This window comes from Balaenoptera physalus, assembly GCF_965194825.1.
Source record: "Balaenoptera physalus genome assembly, chromosome: 16".
NCBI classification, from domain to species: domain Eukaryota; kingdom Metazoa; phylum Chordata; class Mammalia; order Artiodactyla; family Balaenopteridae; genus Balaenoptera; species Balaenoptera physalus.
The window spans coordinates 4,926,795-4,945,206 of NC_138898.1; the positions used below are offsets into that span (position 1 = coordinate 4,926,795).

Consider the following 18,412-nt stretch of genomic DNA (forward strand, 5'->3'; position numbering starts at 1 on the left):
TGGTTGCTAAGAAATACCAAATCAAAAGAAGTCCTTTGGATTAGAACAATCCCAGTCATTAGTTCCCCCACCTGTGATCTTTGTGGGCTAATCTTGATTTTTCTTTCTCTTTATACCTCTCCATGATTGCTGTCTTGGAAGAAAAGCACACTGCCTTATGGTAGACACTAAGACATTGTCCATCCCCCCACCAGCTGATACACACACACAGACACACACAGACACAGACACACACACACTGACACACACACACACAGACACACACACACACAGACACACACACACACACAGACACACACACAGACACACACAGACACAGACACACACACACACACACACACACACACAGAGTCGAGATGAGTAACGTGAGTGATGAGTGGGGTTGCCAGTACTGACGGCTGCTCTGCACCCCCTGCCCACCCTGCATTTATGAGGACTGCTGAACAGCTTCAGAAAGTTTCCAAAATCTTAGGCTTGCTTTGGATTTTGATCATTTTAACCGAAAATAGAAAAATAAGCTCTTCCATATAGCTCCCATATTAGTTTAAAATATTCGTATGAGTATGACACAACGCTTTTAAAAAGGCCCAAGAGGATGTTGTGAGTCCTTAAGTGGATTCTCTTTGTAAATGAGTCACCATTTACAGTGCTGAAGCAATTATGTATTTGTGTTAAATTTAATGTGGTATATTGGAGCTAGAGCCGCTCTTTTGTTTAATGCTTTGCCTTAGAAATAATTGGGGTGCGTGGATTGTGGGGGAGTGCATTTATGAAAGAACTATTTATAATGTATACATTCTGGCTGGAATTTAAATCAGCACAACCCATAGGTCTCACATATATGCCATTAGTTGTAATGGGTTTTGGACGCTGGCCCGGCATGCAGACCTCTTGCTCCCTCCTTGATTTATATATGGCTTGTTATAATAGAGTTGCCATTCTCTCTTCTTTTTATGTTTTTATATTGCCGTATAGCTTATCAGCTTTTTAAGCTTGTCTGTAGCATAAATACTGTAAATGGGAAATGGTTTTTAAACTGCATTTGTCTAATTTCCTTGATGAAGTATTTTAGTAAGAAAAGCTAGAAACTATCAATATATACTGTATAAGATGCTTGGCTTCTTCTTATATAATTCTTTGTCTCCTTTTTTTATTGCTGCAGAGCCCACAGTGCGGGCTGAGCTGCTGGAACAAATTCCTCCTGTTGCCATTTTTCTCCAGGAAAACAGATCCGATTTTCCAGTGGTGCTATCTGAACGTCTCGCACCCATCGTGGTGCGCTGCCTCACAGATCCAGACAACCAGGTGTGAAAAATTATAACCTTAAGGTCTTTGTAGCAAATTCTCTTTCGTCTTATTTTAGCTGATATTCATAATTCAGAAAACAGCTGCTTAGAGTTAAGTGACTCAAGAACGAAAGGTCTCTTTGTGCCCAGTTTCTTTAATCACATAGGAAGGTAGATGGCACGCATTCTTATTATCATATTTCTTTTTTTTTCACTTTTTATTATGTAAATTTTCAAACACACCTAGCCGTGGCGAGAGTATTAAAATGAATGCCCATGTACTCTCCACCCAGCTCCAACTATCATTAACATTTGACCAGTCGTTTTTCATTTATCTTACCCAGATAAATCCAACCCAGATAAAAGCATTTCCCAGACCTTTCAACTGTAAACGCTTTAGTATTGCTCCCTAAGAAATACAGACACTTAAAAAAACCCCATAACGACAGTACCATTATCACAAGTATAAAAACTATCAGTAGGTCCTTAATATCATCTGACATCTAGTGACTGTTAAAATTTTCCCAGTTTTGTCATAAATCTGCTTTTTGCAGATAGTCTGTTCAAATCAGAATACGCACAAGGTCTACACATTGCATTCGATTGATGTGTCTTTTAAATCCCCTTTAATTTGTAACAGTTCTTCCTCCTCTGCTATGTATTTGTTGAGGAAACTAAGTCATTAGTCCTATAGGATTTCCCACATTTGGGATCCGGCTGATTGCATTTCCAGTGTTGTTTGAGATGTTCCTCTATTCCCAGCATTTCCTCCAAACTGGTGAAGTCTAGAGGCTCAGTCAGACTCAGATTTTTGTATCGTATAGTGAGAACACTTTTTAGGTGTTGCTGTGTTTTCCTACTGCATCAAATCAGGAAGCACGAAAGCAGTGTGGTCACTGGATTAGGTTTTGTCAGCCTTATCTGTTTATGACAGAGTTCCTCATCAATCTGAGATCAACCATTGGTGATCATCACCTAGATCTGGGATTTTGTTAGAGGTTGCAAAATTGTGATGCTCTAATTCCATCATTCCTTCTTTTATTTTCTATTTTTTGTTGATGTATAGTTGATTTACAATGTTGTGTTAGTTTCAGGTATACAGCAAAGTGATTCAGTTATACATACATACATACATATGTATATATATTCTTTTTCAGATTCTTTTTTCTTATAGGTCACTACAAAATGCTGAGTGTATTTCCCTGTGCTATACAGTAGGTCCTTGTTGGTTATCTTTTTTATATATAGTAGTGTGTATCTGTTATCAACATCATTCCTTCTTCATTTTTTAAAATAAATTTATTTATTTATTTATTTTTAGCTGTGTTGGGTCTTCGTTGCTGCACACAGGCTTTCCCTAGTTGTGGTGAGCGGGGGCTACTCTTTGTGGTGATGCGCCGGCTTCTCATTGCGGTGGCTTCTTTTGTTGCGGAGCACAGGCTCTAAGCGTGTGGGCTTCAGTAGTTGTGGCACGCGGGCTTAGTCGTTGTGGCTCACGGGCTCTGAGCACAGGCTCAGTAGTTGTGGGCTTAGTTGCTCCAGAGCACGTGGGATCTTCCCAGACCAGGGCTCGAACCTGCATCCCCTGCATTGGCAGGCGGATTCTTAACCACTGCGCCACCAGGGAATCCCTCATCATTCTTTCTTAATTTAATAGCTGGAATTCTTCCATAAAGAGCTTCCCCCTCAGCTATTTGGTAACTCTGAAAAACTGTCTATGGGAGACAGGTTAAATGATTTACATTTCCCCTTTATTTACCAGTTTCTAGAATAATCAGTTGGTATCCTAATAATCTACAAGGTTACCAATTAGGTTTTAAAATTTTATTTTGAGTACTACTATGAACTCCTGAATTTTAACATATTAGATATGTTTTAAGCCACTGTAGTGTTTATTCTTTTTAATAATCAAATTGTCCTAGTTTTGACCAGAGGTAACCCTTCAAGTTGGCTCCTGAATTTTCTTAATGTGATCCAGTAGACTTTGCTAGCTCACTTTACCTGGAATCAGCTATTTCTCCAAGGAGCCCTGGTTCCTTTATGAGGGAAATAATAATAAGAAACCAGAATGTGGGTACCAGGGACGCTCATTGCTGCAAGAGTGGTCATGGCTTCTAGTGACAGAGCAATTTAGTTTCTTAAAAAAATAAAAATTCCTCATGAGTTTATATTGATATTTCCAACTCAAATTTAGGATTATAGGGCTTTTACTTACTTGATTTTTATATTTGTATCTTTTTATTTGTTTGTTTTTTACACAGTATAAATCTTCCTTCTTCATGGTATTAATGTGTGTGTGTGTGATGTGTATGTGTGTGTATCTAAAATAAAAATACCAGTATTATTACTAACAACATGGTAGGATTACTGGATATAGTTTAAGATTTCTTTGCAGTTCTTTTTGCTTTTAGGCTATCTCCCAGCAGAGATGCACAGTCATATTAATATTACTGTGTTTTAAAGACACTTGCATTAACCCTTCTTTTTGTGGTTAAGCTGCCATCTTGATATACAGGCTCATTTGTTTTCATTTATTTTTCATTTTTAAGAATTGCTTGAGCTTTTACATTTTGATTTAATTTAGACTTGTAATTTTTTAAAATGTTTTTACATGATTCTAAAGTCAAAACTGTAAAAGAAAGTACATTTAGAGAAATCTGATTTCTACTCCTGTCTCCCTCCCCGTTCTCTCTCTCCCCTATGGATGGCCATTTTTATTAGCTTTTGGTTTGTTCTTGCTTTTAAAAAATACACATGCACAAATAACTCTAAGCAAATACACGTATGTCCTTGTATCCTGTACCGCCTTGCTCCGTTCTCAGATGTGAGGTGGCACACTGTTCCTGGTGCTCTGTCCCTTGCTTTTCCCATTGTGTTGGTGTCCCGGAGATTAGCCCATGACAGGTGAGGGAAGGCGTCCTTGTTACTTTTCCCAGCATCAGAGCACTCACTCCACTGTACTTTATCCGTAGACCTTAGGTCATATCTACCCTTTGCCATGTTAAAATTGTTGCAACAAGTAACCTTGTGTCATTTCTGTCAGTTGATTCTGGGGATGGATTTCCACTAATTTTTTTATGATATGCCAAGTTTTTGTTATTGTCATTGCCAAGAAAGTCTACAATTTTGACTTGTATTTTTCCCTTGGTCCAAGCATTCTTAAAAGAGCAAATACTCACTTTTGACTATCAGACAGTGTGATGGGATTAAGCATGGTTTTAAATAAGGAAAGAAGTCATCCTGCCTCCCCTGTCCTGTCATCAGTATTTTGATTATTTTCGCATTTTCTTCTCCGGGTGCTTACATGTTTTCCTACATAGGTCTAATCATAATGTGATGTGGTTTCCTCCATCCATTCATTTGTTCAGACAGCTTCTGAGTGCCCATTATGAGCTGAGCATGACGCTTCGTGCTGGGGATGAAGTGATGAGTAGGATGGATTTTTCTACCCGAGGAAGCTCGTCTGTGTGTCATTAATGTTGTTCACATCTTCATAATCTTCATATTTTTAATTTTTTTGAATGCTTAGCTTCCTTTCAGCTTTTGTGTCCTGTAGATGCAGTGAGCTTCACAAAAGGTGCAGTTTTATTTTTCTGTCGGCTTTTCTTCTTCCTTTGGATACATTCTTAAAAATGAAGTTATGCTGGGTTGGGGGACTTGACACGTCCTTGGCCTCTGTCGTGTATCGCTGTCTTACATTCGATCCCAGAGGAGGGAGGCAGGAGCCGTGGTTTTGGTCCCAGGCTCTGGCGTGGTTCCTGACACGCAGCCTGTGTTTGCCGAGGAGTCGTGTCCGTGGCCAAGAGCGGGCTCTCCCCGCTGTCGGCCTGTGCTGTTCACGCACCTCCACTGCCCCCCTCCGCTCTGCTGTACCTCGGTTGCTCGTTTCCTGGGGTCTCCAGAGCTGCCTTCTCTGAAGTCCTGAAGATGTCGTCCACTCTCTCACCATTGACTTCCCACCACCCTGAGCCCACCTGCCCTGGAGACCTCTGGCTCCCCGACTCCCTCTGTGCCCTGCTGTTGCTTCCTGTTCTTCCTCAGCCGCTCCCTCTCTCCTCCTGCCCTTTTGGCCGTCTCCGCCATCACGCTCCATTTCTTTCCTTTGGACCGCGCTTCTGCCCTCCCGGCCCCGCCCGCCCGCCCGCCCCCAGCCCGCCGGCCCCCTCCGTCCTGGGTTCCCATCTTGGTAGGGGAGGCACGTCGTGCACTGATCGGGGCCATTGCAATTGATGGGTTCCAGTCGCCGCTGGACTTGCAGTGCTGCCTGGCAATCCTTTTACTTGTCCTTTTCCCTCGTCAGCTGCTTTTCACATTATCCTTGGCAGCTCTTTTAGACCTTTGCCACTTTCATCAAGCCTCTTCACCTCGCCCTGCCTTGCGCCTAGCCGGTGACCTTGCATTTTACTTCCCAGGGAAAATAGAGGCCTTCAATCTTCATCCCCTCTCTCAATGAATGGAACCACCATCCACTTTATTCAGTTCCCCAGAGCCACAACCTGGGAACCATCCAAATCCTTCCTTCTCTCATCTCCTACAGCTAGTTAGACCCAAGTCTCCTTTGTTTCCGTAACAAACACATAACCTCTTGAGACACCCCCTCTGCCCTTCCTGTCGTCTTTAAACACAGAAATATGATGAAGTCACATCTTACTGAACAGTCTCCAGACTCTTTAACGCCCTCGGGCACAGCCCGGCCTCCTCCGTGGGCCTCCCGTCCCCATCCCGCCGTGGACACCGCAGGCATCTGCCCAGTCCTTTCCTTCCACTCCTGCTGGTCTCCTGGCTCCTTCCAAACGCCTCTCTACTCCCATCGCTCCCCACCTCCCTCTGACAGATGCCGACCCTTCACATATCCACTGTGTGGGCTGCTCGGCATGCCTGAAAGTCCCCGATGAGTTAGGATTTGTAATCTGGCAAAGGCGAAGATTTTGCTGCTTGAGGCAGTGGGTGTGCCAGGCCCCATCCAGCACCTGCATTTCGGAACAGGCTGTCTTTCTCTGTTCACCATCAGGTACTTTTCATGACCATTGAACGTGCAGTGACCCCTGTGAGGTATAAAATTCACGAAATTGGGCACGATAGCAGTATTATTACCGTGACTGCCTCGATGGCTAACAGCTACGATTTCTTGAGCTCTCGCTGTGTGACGTACCATGGTCTTGTTTCCTCTTCCTAACCACCTCGGGAAGAGTGGGCATGCTGGTGAGTTCATCCTCGTTTTAGAGCTGAGGAAGCCGAGGTGCAGACAAGCGTGGTTGTGTGTGTTGGGAGCCCGGGCTCGTGAGGCTCATCTGGTGTATGTTTGGGGATTGCCCAGGTCTACTGGACATTGTAACCAATAGTTTCTCTCCCATTCTACACTCTGAACCCCTGACGCTAGGACCTGCGTCTTCTTTATTTATCGCTGTGACCTAGCAAAGGGTCTGGTAGCTGGTAGGTATTTGGAACTGCACTGGCTGTAAACTCTCCCTTTGGTAACATAGCTGTCCTGGGCTCCTTGCCTTCTGTCTTAGGGGAACGGCCGTCCGACCTCCTTCTCCAGTCTGATGTCTTCCTTCCCCTCTTTGGTCCCATCTCTTGTTCATAGCTTGCTTATTTTCCAGTCTCTCTCGTTGGCTTTTCTCTTTCAGTTATAACCATGCCTAAGTCTCCCTCATCTTTGTGTCCCGTGGCCTTGACCCCGAGCGCACCATCACTCCTTTTCCAAGTGTCTGCACTGTGGCCTTGACCCTGAGTGGGCTCCCGTTCAGGGGTCAGCTCGCTGCACTGCAGCTGGTGGTCCCGAAGCCAGTGAGAGGTATCTTGCCATGGACTCAACTAATCGCATTGTGAAATCTGATGTTTTGGGTTTTCTCAAAAATAGTTTTAACTTTTAAAATTTCATAAAATATTTTAATCACATGGGAGGATTATGTCATAAACACCCATATCCCTAACCGCTCATATTTGACAAATGTTAACATTTTGCAATTTTGCTTCAAACCCTTTTATTTTTATTTATAGGTTGCAGATATGGTGAAAACTGCACTGGGCCCCTCCTCCATCCCATTCTCCCTTCTCCCTTTCCTGTAGGAACCTGCCACCCTGGCTTGGTGTGTCCCTTCTATGCCGGGTTTTATAGTCACACCGCCTGTGTAAGTGGCCCTGAATAAGAGAGTGTCTTGTTTGGGGTGCTTTAAAGCCTTCCATAAATGACATCAGGCTGTACTTTCCCTTCTGCCACCTACTTTTATTCCCCCCGTTTTTAAGATCTATCCCCGTTGATCCAGAGAGCTCTTGGTCACTCATTTGAACTATTTTATGGTGTTGCATTTCTATTTTTTTCACCACTTATTTGTCCAGTGACTTCCTTTTTCCTTTGTTTGATGCTTTTGCCCGTTTGCCACTGTCAGCTGCTTGTGCGGTTTTGAAGAAGCCTTTCCTGGACGCCCACCCAGCAGTTAACGTTGCTCCGTCCCGATATGCCCCAGACACTGTCCTTTATGTATATGAGGTTGTTTCATCCCCACAACCACCTGTGAGATAGGTACTATCGTTGTCCACTCCTACAGGTGAAGAGATTGAGCCTCCAAGAGGCTGATCCCCTGCCCAGGAGGCCCCACTGGCCATCATCGCACAGCGCAGGTCAGGCACAGCGTTCGCACCACTGCAGTGTCACCTGTTGGGCTCGGAAGTGTCCCCTGCCTTTTCCCTCCCTGCCTGCGTCTTCCCCAGTCTCCATCACCAGCCCTGGTCCTCGCCCGCCCTTCAGGCTGTTGTCTGGTCTTCTTCTCTCACCGTGCCGGGTCTCGTCTGCTCCCCTGGGCCTGGGGAGGTCCCTGTGCGTGCGAACACCAGGATGCCGCGTCTCAGCCAGGCCTCTGGGGTTGGTGCGTCGCTGACCTTCTCCCCCAAAGCCCAGTGGCTGGCTCTCCCTAGAGATCTGCTGCATCAGATCCGCAGAGTTCAACTCCTCCAGCGCCCAGACCTGTTCTCTTTACCTTCAGTCTTATTTTCTCTGTTTTATTTATTGGTGCCTGGAGGCAAAGATCCCGAGTCATCTTTGATTTTCTGTGACCACATGCGTGCAGGGACCCCCTCTCCTCTCTGTCCCCTGCCCTCAAGCCCATGCCTGGTCACAGCCGGAAGCGTCGCTGCGCAGGAGCCCCTTGCCTGCCCTCAGCATTTAGAACCCTTCGAGATTTCTAAACTGTCACCCTCACTGAGGCCAAGACGATCTTGTCGCTCCTCTGCTTTTCCACCCTGGGGCTCCCACGGTGCCGGAGTAGCTGCCAGAAGTCTTAGTGGGACCTGGAAGCCTTTCCCACTCCAGCCTCGCTGGCCCTTCAGGCTCGCACTCCGCCATCCACCCGCCGCCCCCATGCTGTCGCCCGGGACTTCTCCCCAGCGTTCGTCTCTCTGCTCATGAGCACGCTGTCCTCTCCCCTTTTCCTGCTTGCGGTGTTAGTCTCCTGCGGCTGCCAGAACAAAGTACCACAAACTGGGTGGCTTAGAACAACACCACCTGTTCAGAAACTTTTCTGCTGGCAGGCCTCCGGGGTTCCAGTCTCCCAGGCTCGCCTCTTCATAACCAGTTCCTGTCTCATCACCTGCGACTCTGCCTGCACGTTTCTGGGTCCCGTTGCTATTCTCCTGCCTCCCCATCACTGCGGCGAGCTGCCAGTCTCATTACTTGCTCTACAAATTGGAATTTCCTGTGCCTTCACTTCCCCAAAACGTTCTCTCTCTAGCCTCTTAGGAGCCCTCAAGCTCCGGCGGTCGCTCACCCGGTGCAGACGGTGAGGAACAGGCAGCTTCCCAGCTTTCCGTCTCTGGCCCCGGGAGCCTTTGTGCGTGTGTCCCGCCTCGTAGGGCAGGTCCTCCCCGCCAGGGCTTTACAGAGTGTCGGGAGGACAGCGCCGCGTCTTCCCACCCCCTGCCTGCGTGGTGCCCACTCTCCAAGTTCACCCTCTGCGGTGGGAAGACAGACAACAATGTGTCATCATACAGGAAAAATTGTGTGTGTGTGTGTGTGTGTGTGTGTGTGTGTGTGTGTGTGTAGAAATCTGGGGTAGGTGTTGTGAAGGCAAAGTGCAAGCCTGGTTACGCCGTCAGAGTGTAGATGGGGAACCCGACCCGAGTGGGGAACGGGATGTGTGGCCTGAGCGCAGAGGAACAGTCGGTGCCGTTGGCGGCCTCATCTAAGGCCTGGGGGAGGAAGTGACCCAAGGGCCAGAAGATCCGTGTGGAGGGGCGGGCGGGGGCGGGGGAAGGAGGCAGGGCTGGCCTGGCACTCACCGTAGGGAGTTTGGTCTTGATCCTGAAAGCACTTTGGCTCATGCTGTGTTTCACCTTTTGCCTCTTCCAGGGTAGAAAATCAAGTCAGGAGGCGCTGTTGATTCTTCTGGAACAAGATCTAATTTTCCAGCACGATACTGAAAGCAAAGTGTGTCCAGTCCTGCTGGCGCTCTCCGCCCCTGACAGTGACGATGAGGACAGAACAGAAGCCGTGAGTGTAAGTCCGTTGGGGAGCGACAGCCCCGAGCTTGGCAGACTGTCCCACAACTCGGCGTGTGCGGGACGGGAAGCGTCACGGGCGTTCAGTGCTGAGCAGCGCTGTTCCCATAAACAAGGCAGCTGGTGGTGTGGTCTCCGTCAGAGGAAGTTCTCAGTTCAGATCCAAGCTTCTCCTGGAAGTGATTATCCTTATACCCAATTGTTTCAGGAAGGCAAAGCTTGGGAAATCAGAGTGATTCGGGCAGAGGTGAGGCAGCTGGCATGGACTTCTGCTGGGCAAGATGCTGAGATTTATTAGGTAAAGCCTTGAGCTAGCTTGGGTCATGGACCCTGTTTCCCAAAGTAAGGAACCGAGTGTGGTATGGGAGATGCTTTTAGGTGGTACTTGGACAATTAAAAAAGAGAAATCTAATGGACGTGTGTGTCTGTTTTATAAGTTAAGATGAGACTAAACTAGGTATGTCAGCAAATAAGAGAGTATCTGAAGAATGTGCCCATCACGTTTACAGCAGTTTGGGAAATGCTGTGTTCAAGTCTCTGTGCTCTTGTCAGTTAAAGGTATACGATGATAGGAAGAGTGTAAGTACTGAATGTCTTCTGCTTTTAGTAGTTAATTTTGTGGTATCCTTGGGTTTGTAGGATTCTGTACCCATTATGAAGTGATTATACAAGCAAGGACTTTCTACTTGCTTCTGGAACCCTTGTTCACAAACTAGCTGTTGATGAGCCAGTGCTGGCCTTCACGTGCCGCCCTTAGACCGAGACCCCAGCTTGTCCTCGGGCTTCTCCTTCGTGGGTCAGGGGAAGGTCATCCAAGGCCACCTTGTGTTCCGTGGCTGCTGCTGCCTCCCCAGGGACCGAGGCAGGGGTTGCTGCACCGCCCGGCCCTTTGTGTTGGCGTCACAGAACTAAACAGCTCCAGGAATGTTCCAGCATTTTAGGAGAATACATAAGGATTTACAAAATCTTAAGCCTTAATTGTGAGTACAATAAGATATAGTTGTTTTCTTGGTTGAGAAAGAATGATGTTCGAAAAAGGAATTCTTTTCTTTTTCAAAGTGGAAACATTATACACCATGGAGCTAAAAATTTGTAATACAGCATTAGAACATTTGGTCATTATTCTTCATTTATGTAAAAGTTGTCCTCAACTATGAGTTAAAGGTCTGGCTTTTTTAACTAATTTAATTTTTTGCATATTCCATATGTTTATAAGATGAATCAGGCTGAAGAATAATTGATTATTAAAATTCAGATTCTCCAGGGTTCTTTGATAAATTTCAAGTTTCCCTGTAAGAAATTAAATTCATTTTACAGAATGAACCTGGATAATATCATTTAGTTGGGATATTTGGCAGTTGAGCGGTAAACTTTGCCAACTAGATCTTCTTTTTCACTTGAAAGTTGGTTAGGCTAGTTTCCAAAGCTACAACTGACAACCAAATATCTTATCCCTAAAGACTGCCAAATACCATGACAAATAATTTTAAAGGCGTTTTTGCATGATTTTTATTTTGTTTTGTTTCCAACCACTCCATTCTTGTCAGCAGTATTCTTCTTTTCTTTTGGTGAAAATATTTGGAAAATATAACAAGTCTTCAAAAAGCTCTCTTCACATTTCACTTGCAGAACAAATTAGTTCACATAAATTGTACTTTTTATTCAAAGTGGGTTGCCGATTTCATTACTTGAAATGTGCAAGCTTGTAAATGTGGCTGCAAAGAACAGAAATGGTCTTGAACCCTCCCCAGGTAGAGGCACATCTGCGTTTCAGGGCACTTCTGGAAGATTGCCACTTCTCCTCCCTTAGGTCCCCAAGGGAAGCAGGATTTGGGGCTCCTTGCCTGGCCCGTGTGTGCTTGGGTCAGACCCAGAAGCTGTTCTGTCTTCCCTTATTTCCTGGAGGTCAAGGAGTCTTGGAGGGGGTCTCACTCCTTGGGCCCCCAGAGTCCTGGAGTACGGAGGGTGCTGTTCTCTTTTCAGCTCGGAAATGACAGTACGATAGGGAGTGGATTTCATTCTTCAAGGGGCAGAGGCCACGTGTGGGATTGGCAGAGCTTCCCCAGGAGGACAGCGCTTTCATTTAGCTGGTCTGAGTGACACCCCAAACACTGTGGCTACCAACATGTATGTGTGAGGAGGTGACAGGTGAGAAAAGAAGCAAATTGCGCTGCTCCGATGCCCTTGTATTTTGGGCTTTCTTTGCAGCCATATGGTGTGAATGTTGCTACGTCCATATGTCCATAAGCACACACTCTCAGAACAGTGCCGTTTTGAAGGAATTGCTTCTTGCTCCGAGGAAACGGCGTGCGTCTGTAGACAAAATGTGCATCTATTCGTTAGCCTTTGCGTTCCCTTTGGAAGTTACAATCAGTCGATTCTGATGCCAGCAACCCTGGCGTATACATGGTTGAGAGAATCGGAGCTAGCCAACTGGACATGTCCTGGGCATTTTAAAATTGAGTTATGCAGTGCAGGTTATGTGTATTATGTGTTGGTTTCTTATGTCCTGGTTTCTCAGATAAATGCGGTTTGTTCTGTGAAGTCTGTCTAATATGCCAGGCGACATTAGCGACTCCCTCCTTCACGCATCCCGGAGGCTTGGTTCATATCTGTCTTCTGTCATTTAGCAATCGAACTGCGAACTTCATTTGTTTGTTTATTTCTCCTTCAAAGTAGTGCGCGTCTTAAACAACAGGTGTCTTTCTGCCCTCGGCACCCAGCACAGTGCCAGGCCCAGAGTCAGTACTAAATAAATGTTAGTTGTTGAATGAATGAATTGGTAAAACCTAGAAGCTCTGTATCCTGTAATTATATCTAGACAGCATAAACAGGCCACCGGAGACCAATTATAATTCCTCTCGCTTGCAGGAAGGCCATTAGCATTCTGAGATTATAACTAATTGTCAGAAGCCTATTTTTCTCTCACAACACGTTTTCACATTAAGGCTTCCTCATTTTTTGTTGTCATTCCTAGTTTTGAGCTCATTTTTATTTGTGCATTTATTTAAAAAGAATGTTGTGGTTGTGTGCTATAAAGAATAGTTGGCTCCCAGCAACCGAGCGAAGATCGGCATTGCATACAAGTGGTTCCCAGGGCCACGGGAATGTCATTTCTTGTCACTCGGCGTGCTGACTTTTTAACGATTTTGGATTTGTTGCACACGGGTAGTAATAAGGTTGTGTGGGCGTGGCAGATGGAGAGGGTGGATGGAGATGCCGGGCCCTCTTTAGTTGCCCGTTACCCGGGATACGAAGCCTCGCGGCTCATTTATGTGGCTGTCGCTCTGTGCGGTTCTGCCGAGAATCAGATCAGAAATATGTGTCTTCTAAATTCGGAAGACACAGCCTTTTCCTCATTTGTGTTGTGGGGATAGTTTCCTCTTCCCCCACCCCAGTTGGTTCTCTTTTCCCTCTTGTCTGCTATGTGCAGATTCCAAGTACAATAGTGGGTGAACTGCTAACCAGGAGCTTGCTCTGCTGTTTAAAAAAAAAAAAAAAAAAAAAAAAGGCTGTGCAGTGCAGTGGGCAGAGCAGACCTCAGGGATGGGAAGTCCTTCCTTCTTTCCTTTCTTCTTCCCTTTTTCTTTTTTTTGGAGGGGGGATGGGAGAGTTCTTTAAACATTTTTGGGGGTAATTTTTCATTCTGTCTTAATTTCAAACTTGTAGAAAAGTTGCAGGAGTGAACTCCTGTACACACTTTATCCCACTTCTCCAGTGGTTTATACTTACCTCTGTTTGTTTAATCACATCCTCTCTCTTTACACATCTGTGCACACACACAGATATATACATACACATATGTGTGTATATTTTTCTGAGCCATTTGAGAGTAAATTGGAGACATTGTGCCCCTTTACTCCTAAATACTTCAGTGCATATTTCCTTTTTAAAAACAAGGAAATTCTCTCCTAAACAACCATAGTACACTGATCAAAATCAGGAATTTTAACCCTGATACAATACTAATATCTCATCCATGGTTCATGTTCAAATATTGTTGTTTGTCCAGGATCACACATTGCACTGAATTGTCACATCTCCTCTGTCTCCTTGAACCTGGGGCAGATCTTGAGCCTTTCTCTGAATTTTGTTAACATTAACATGTTGGAAGAGGACAGGCCAGTTGCTTTGGTGGAACGTCTCCCAATTTAGGTTTGTCCTATGTTTCCTCATGACTAGATTCAGGCTCTGCATTTCTGGCGGGATGCCCTTGAAGTAATGTTGTGTCCTTATGTGTCACGTTAGGAGGCCTAGGACTTCAGTTCGTCCTGATATTGATGACGTTAACTCTGGTGACTTAGACAGAGGTGTTGTCTGCCAAGTTTCTCTGCACAGCTTTTCCCCTCTGGACATAATAAGGGGAGTTACTTTGCAGCTACACAAGTTTGCTGTTCATCAAACTTTCACCCACTAGTATTAGCGTCCACTGATGATTCCAGCTGTCATTCTACTGTGAAGAGCATTCCCTTTTCCATTATTTGCTGACATTTTGTTGAGATTTTCACATCTATATTCAAGCGGACTATTGTAAGCAATTTTCTTTTCCTGTTATATTTTTGTCAGGTTTTAGAATCAGGATTATTCTGGCTTCAAAAAATGAGTTGGGAAGTATTCCCTGCTCTTCTATTTTCTGAAAGATTTTGTTTGAGATTGGTGTTATTTTTCCCTTAAATATTTGTTAGAATTCAGCAGTAAAACCTCTGGTTCTAGGGTTTTCTTTGTGAGGTGGTTTTTGATAACAGATTCAACACAGATATGGGCTATTCAGACTTGTTATTTCACCTGGGTTATTGGGTAAGTTGTATATTTTAGGGAATTTATTAATTTCATCTAAGTTGTTAATTTATCAAGTTGTTGGGATAAAGTTGCTTACAATATTCCCTTACCCCTTTAATGCCTGAAAGATCTGTAGTTTTATCCCTTTCATTTATGATACTGGTAATTTCTACTGTTTATTATTTCCTTCCTTCTACTTACTTGAGTTCAATTTGCTTGTAGTTTTCCAGTTTCTTAAGGAGGAAGCTTAATATTTTTCAGCCTACCTTCTTGTCTACTTTAAGGATTTAAAGCTACACATTTAACGTTTATATCTTTGTGATGTATTGACTCTTTTACTAAGAAGTGACTTTCTTTATCACTGGTAGCAATCTGTACCTTGTAGTCCACTGTGATATTAGTATAACCACTCCAGCATTCTTATGCTTACTGCCCATCATAGTATATTTGTTTACATCTCTTTACTCAAAACCTTATATGTCTTTACATTTAAAATGCTCCTGCTTTCATTAGCATAGAGTTTGGTCTTCCTTTTATAGCCAGTCTGATAGTTTCTGCCTTTTAATTGGAGTGTTTATTCCATTTATGTTTAATGTAATTATTGATATATTTGAATTTAATTCTGCCATTTTGTTATTTGTTTTTCCATTTGTGTCATTTGTTCTTCTGTTATTTCCTGCCTTTTCTCAGGCTAATTGGATATTTTTGTATACTGCACTTTAATTTCTCTATTGAGGATTTTCAAAAATGTAGGACCTTGCAACATCGTAGTTCCCCTCACCCCCTCCTCCTCTGTGCTGTGGTTGTCATATACATTATGACATGTACATCACATGATGATCCTGGTAATGTGGTATTATAATTTTAGATTTGAACAATTCTATCTCTGGGAGAAAGTAAGAAAAGAGAAAAAATGCATAGCCCTTTATACCCACATTTTTACCATTTTTGGTGCTCTTGCTTCCTTTCCTAGGTCTGAGTTTCAATCTGGTATCATTTCCCTGCAGCCTGAAGAACTTCCTTTAATACTGTTTTTTAATTTGGTTGGCTGCTGATGAAATCTCCCAGTTTTAATTGGAAAATGTCTTTATTTTGCCTTCATTTTTTTTTTTTTTTTTTTGCCTTCATTTTTGAATGATAGTTTTACTGGATATAGAATTGAGGTTTGTTTTTATTTTTCCTTGCAGCACTTTAAAGATATCATCCTCTTGTCTCCTGGGGAAGTCAGCTGTCATTCATATTGTACTCCTGTGTAGAAAATACCCTTTTTTCTCTCTCTGCTCTTGAGATTTTTCTCCTTATCTTTGCAGAGTGAATGCTTATCCTGCTTTGCGTTTATTAAACTCCTTGGGTATGTGTACTGATGCCCTTCACTTAATTTGGGCAGTTTTTGGCTATTGTTCCTTTAGGTGCTTTTTTTCTCTCTTTCTCCTTTCAGTCCGGGCCTTATAAAGTTGGGACCCTTGATATTGTCCCAACAATAGGTCTTTGAGGTTCTGTTTTTGTTTGTTGGTTTGTTTGTTTTGTTTTTTAAAGTAATTTTTGTCTCTGATGTTCAGATTTAGTGATCTTCATTGATCTATTTTTAAGTTCGATGACTCTTTTTGTCATCTCCAATCTGCTATTAGCCCTATCCATTAAATTTTTTATTTCAGTTATTGTGGTTTTCAGCTCTAGAGTTTCCATTTTGACCTTTAAGGAAAAATATTTATTTATTTATTTTATTTATTTATGGCTACATTGGGTCTTAGTTGCGGCACGTGGGATCTTTCATTGTGGCAGGCGGGATCTTTCATTGTGGCGCACAGATTCTCTAGTTGTGGCACACAGGTTCCAGAGCGCATGGGTTCAGCAGTTGCGGCGTGTGGGCTTAGTTGCCCCACGGCACGTGGGATGGTAGTTCCCTGACCAGGGATCGAACCTGCATCCCCTGGATTGGAAGGCGGATTCTTAACCACTGGACCACCAGGGGAGTCCCCATTTTGACCTTTTTTTAAAGTTTCTATATCTCTATGATGTAGAGATTCCCTATATGTTCTTTATGCTTGTATTTTCTTCTCATCCCTGAATATATTTATAAAAGCTCCTTGAAAGTGATTGTCTGGTGGTTGCAACATTTGGATCATCTTGGTGTTGATTTCCGTTGATTGCTTTTTTCTTTATTATGGGTCACTTTTTCCTGTTAATACATAGTTATTTTTAATTGAATAGTGGACATTAAAAATGATACACTACAGAGATTCTGGATTCTGTTTTATTTCTCTAAAGTGATTTTTTACATAGCAGGCAGTAATCTTGTCTGATCTCCAACTCCCAGCTGTCTCCTTTGTGGTGAGCAGCAGCTGACGCCTCTGCTCAGTTTGTTTACTTTCTGGCTGCTGCTTTTCTGCTGGGTTCCTGGGGTCTCCCCATATATGTGTAGTTTAGCAGCAGCCAAAGATCTCAGCAACATATAGACACAGATTTTGGACCTTACTTGCAACTTTCTCCTGTTGCAGTTCATCTTTTAAGGACAGCCTCCGCTCCAGTTTCTGCCTTTTGGTTGCTCTCCAGTACTCTTAAATGATTGTTTTTTTATGTGTTTTTCAAGATTCTGTAATTGTTATCTGTAAGAGCATAGGTCTGACCAAGCTACTGTGTTATTACCAGCAGTCTTGATTGTTTTTTATAGTTTCCATTTCTTTGGCGAGATTTCCTATCTGTTCATTTGTTATGACTCTATTTTCCTTTTAGTTCTTGAACATATTTATAATAGCTCTTTAAAGTCCTTTTAAAGTCCGCTAATTCTAACATCTGGATCTTCTGTGGATTTGTTTCTACTGATTGAGATTTTTCTTGAATATAAGTCACATTTTCCCATTTGTTCTCACGTCTGTGACTAATATATCTTCTCGCTGAAACATTGCAGAAACTCTGGATTCTGTGTTTTTCCTCTGAAGAGTGTTGACTTTGTTCTAGCAAACAGTTCAGATTCTGTTTCCTTTGCAGTTCTCAGCAGCTGAAACCACACAGCTCCTTCTGCCTTCAAGCTATTGCTTTGCCCTGTGAAACTCACCATCTCCCCTGTGCCCACGTGGTGCTGAGATCAGCCAAGGATAAGAGTAGGATTTAATCGGAGGTGGGGGCTCTCCCTTCTTTAGCTCCCTCCCTCCATCCTTCCCTCCCTCCCAGGATTTCTACCCTCACTTTCCAGCCTCCCTGGCCACCTCCGTCTCTGTCCTCTGACTTCTCAAGCCAGTAAAACAGTAGCTTTTACTTGGAAGTCCAGCTACCCTGCGTGGCTGTACAGAATGAAGGATGCCCCAGGCAGAAAGGCAGAAGCAAGCAGTGCATGTTGTACCCAGTGTGGTTTCCCCTCTCAAGGGTCTGCTTCCCTTTAGTCCCCACCAGTGTTTGGTTAGTCTTCAGTGATCGCCTGTGAGCCCTCTTTTATGCTTTGTCCAGCTGTTACTATATGTCCCACCTCACTACTCTTTGGTTTTGGTAACATGACTTAACCTCTTTGAGCATTAGTTTCCTTATCTGGAAAAATGAAGATAAATGATACTCATGTCATAGGGTTTGAGGAACGTGAAAGAGGTAATGCACGTAAATTGTTCATTCACGTGTCAGGCACATGGCCGGCACCTGGCAAATGGTAACTCTTCAGCTTTAGACAAACCATATCTGAGTAAAACTTGAAAACTGTAGGCCTTCTATTGATATAACTTGACAAAATGCAAAAGAAGGTGTTCTCTGTTCTGACCTCTTGGGTATTTTGGCAATATTTTTAAGATTAGCTTTCGGAATCCAGTTAGTGATACGTGGGACATTGATGCTTTGGTATTCCACGTGACCCAAGTTTTCTTGTT

The 18,412-nt window shown here is 43.8% G+C and overlaps 1 protein-coding gene across 1 annotated transcript in view; it reads left to right on the forward strand.

Annotated features, from left to right (window-relative positions):
• Positions 1-18,412, forward strand: part of LOC309644561 (serine/threonine-protein phosphatase 4 regulatory subunit 1-like) — a gene marked incomplete at its 5' end in the record, with an annotated part of 69,131 nt that overhangs the window by 30,728 nt on the left and 19,991 nt on the right. The window contains 2 exon segments of the mRNA XM_082428354.1: positions 1,163-1,305; positions 9,634-9,780. Of these exon segments, the coding sequence (XP_082284480.1) occupies positions 1,163-1,305; positions 9,634-9,780 (290 nt within the window).